The 2,330-nt window shown below is 40.6% G+C and overlaps 2 protein-coding genes across 2 annotated transcripts in view; one reads left to right on the top strand and one right to left on the bottom strand.

Moving 5' to 3' along the window:
- DIP2B (DIP2 disco-interacting protein 2 homolog B (Drosophila)) overlaps positions 1-2,330 on the top strand; it is a 232,157-nt gene that overhangs the window by 151,563 nt on the left and 78,264 nt on the right.
- Positions 1,986-2,323, bottom strand: LOC105001502 (histone H4-like). Its single transcript, XM_010857813.1, has one exon. The coding sequence runs from the start codon at positions 2,310-2,312 to the stop codon at positions 2,001-2,003; it is 312 nt and encodes a 103-aa protein (XP_010856115.1). The 5' UTR covers positions 2,313-2,323; the 3' UTR covers positions 1,986-2,000.

Raw genomic sequence — 2,330 nt, forward strand, 5'->3', positions numbered from 1 at the left:
ATGTGTTCCCCATCCTGAACCCTCCTCCCTCCTCCCTCTCCATACCATCCCTCTGGGTTGTCCCAGTGCACCAGCCCCAAGCATCCAGTATCATGCATCGAACCTGGAACTGGCGACTCGTTTCATATATGATATTATACATGTTTCAATGCCATTCTCCCAAATCATCCCACCCTCTCCTTCTCCCACAGAGTCCAAAAGACTGTTCTATACATCAGTGTCTCTTTTGCTGTCTCGTATACAGGGTTATTGTTACCATCTTTCTAAATTCCATATATATGCGTTAGTATACTGTATTGGTGTTTTTCTTTCTGGCTTACTTCACTCTGTATAATAGGCTCCAGTTTCATCCACCTCATTAGAACTGATTCAAATGTATTCTTTTTAATGGCTGAGTAATACTCCATTGTGTATATGTACCACAGCTTTCTTATCCATCCATCTGCTGATGGGCATCTAGGTTGCTTCCATGTCCTGGCTATTATAAACAGTGCTGCAATGAACATTGGGGTACATGTGTCTCTTTCAATTCTGGTTTCCTCAGTGCGTATGCCTAGCAGTGGGATTGCTGGATCATAAGGCAGTTCTATTTCCAGTTTTTTAAGGACTCTCCACACTGTTCTCCATAATGGCTGTACTAGTTTGCATTCCCACCAACAGTGTAAGAGGGTTCCCTTTTCTCCACACCCTCTCCAGCATTTATTGCTTGTAGACTTTTGGATCGCAGCCATTCTGACTGGCGTGAAATGGTACCTCATAGTGGTTTTGATTTACATTTCTCTGATGAGTGATGTTGAGCATCTTTTCATTCTTTGGAGAAATGTCTATTTAGTTCTTTGGCCCATTTTTTGATTGGGTCATTTATTTTTCTGGAGTTGAGCTGTAGGAGTTGCTTGTATATTTTTGAGATTAGTTGTTTGTCAGTTGCTTCATTTGCTATTATTTTCTCCCATTCTGAAGGCTGTCTTTTCACCTTGCTTATAGTTTCCTTTGTTGTGCAGAAGCTTTTAAGTTTAATTAGGTCCCATTTGTTTATTTTTGCTTTTATTTCCAGTATTCTGGGAGGTGGGTCATAGAGGATCCTGCTATGATGGATGTCAGAGAGTGTTTTGCCTATGTTCTCCTCTAGGAGTTTTATAGTTTCTGGTCTTACGTTTAGATCTTTAATCCATTTTGAGTTTATTTTTGTGTATGGTGTTAGAAAGTGTTCTAGTTTCATTCTTTTACAAGTGGTTGACCAGTTTTCCCAGCACCACTTGTTAAAGAGATTGTCTTTAATCCATTGTATATTCTTGCCTCTTTTGTCAAAGATAAGGTGTCCATATGTGCGTGGATTTATCTCTGGGCTTTCTATTTTGTTCCATTGATCTATATTTCTGTCTTTGTGCCAGTACCATCCTGTCTTGATGACTGTGGCTTTGTAGTAGAGCCTGAAGTCAGGCAGGTTGATTCCTCCAGTTCCATTCTTCTTTCTCAAGATAGCTTTGGCTATTCGAGGTTTTTTGTATTTCCATACAAATTGTGAAATTATTTGTTCTAGCTCTGTGAAGAATACCGTTGGTAGCTTGATAGAGATTGCATTGAATCTATAAATTGCTTTGGGTAGTATACTCATTTTCACTATATTGATTCTTCCAATCCATGAACATGGTATGTATATTTCTCGATCTATTAGTGTCCTCTTTGATTTCTTTCACCAGTGTTTTATAGTTTTCTATATATAGGTCTTTAGTTTCTTTAGGTAGATATATTCCTAAGTATTTTATTCTTTTTGTTGCAATGGTGAATGGAATTGTTTCCTTAATTTCTCTTTCTGTTTTCTCATTATTAATGTATAGGAATGCAAGGGATTTCTGTGTGTTGATTTTATATCCTGCAACTTTACTATAATCATTGATTAGTTCTAGTAATTTTCTGGTGGAGTCTTTAGGGTTTTCTTTTTTTTTTTTTTTTTCTTTGCCCTAAGAAGGGCCTTTAAGGTAGGGTGATTAAATGCACCTTTAACCGCTGAAGCCATAAAGGGTACGTCCCTGGCGCTTGAGCGCGTACACCACATCCATGGCGGTAACAGTTTTGCGCTTGGCATGCTCGGTGTATGTGACCGCGTCCCGAATCACATTTTCCAGGAATACCTTCAGCACCCCACGGGTCTCCTCATAGATGAGACCGGAGATCCGCTTCACGCCACCACGACGAGCCAGACGACGAATGGCGGGCTTGGTGATGCCCTGGATGTTGTCACGAAGAACCTTGCGGTGGCGCTTAGCACCCCCTTTCCCGAGGCCCTTACCGCCCTTGCCACGACCAGACATATCTGCACCCACAGTCGT

This window comes from Bison bison, unplaced genomic scaffold (assembly GCF_000754665.1).
Source record: "Bison bison bison isolate TAMUID 2011002044 unplaced genomic scaffold, Bison_UMD1.0 scf7180017864383, whole genome shotgun sequence".
Classification (NCBI taxonomy): domain Eukaryota; kingdom Metazoa; phylum Chordata; class Mammalia; order Artiodactyla; family Bovidae; genus Bison; species Bison bison.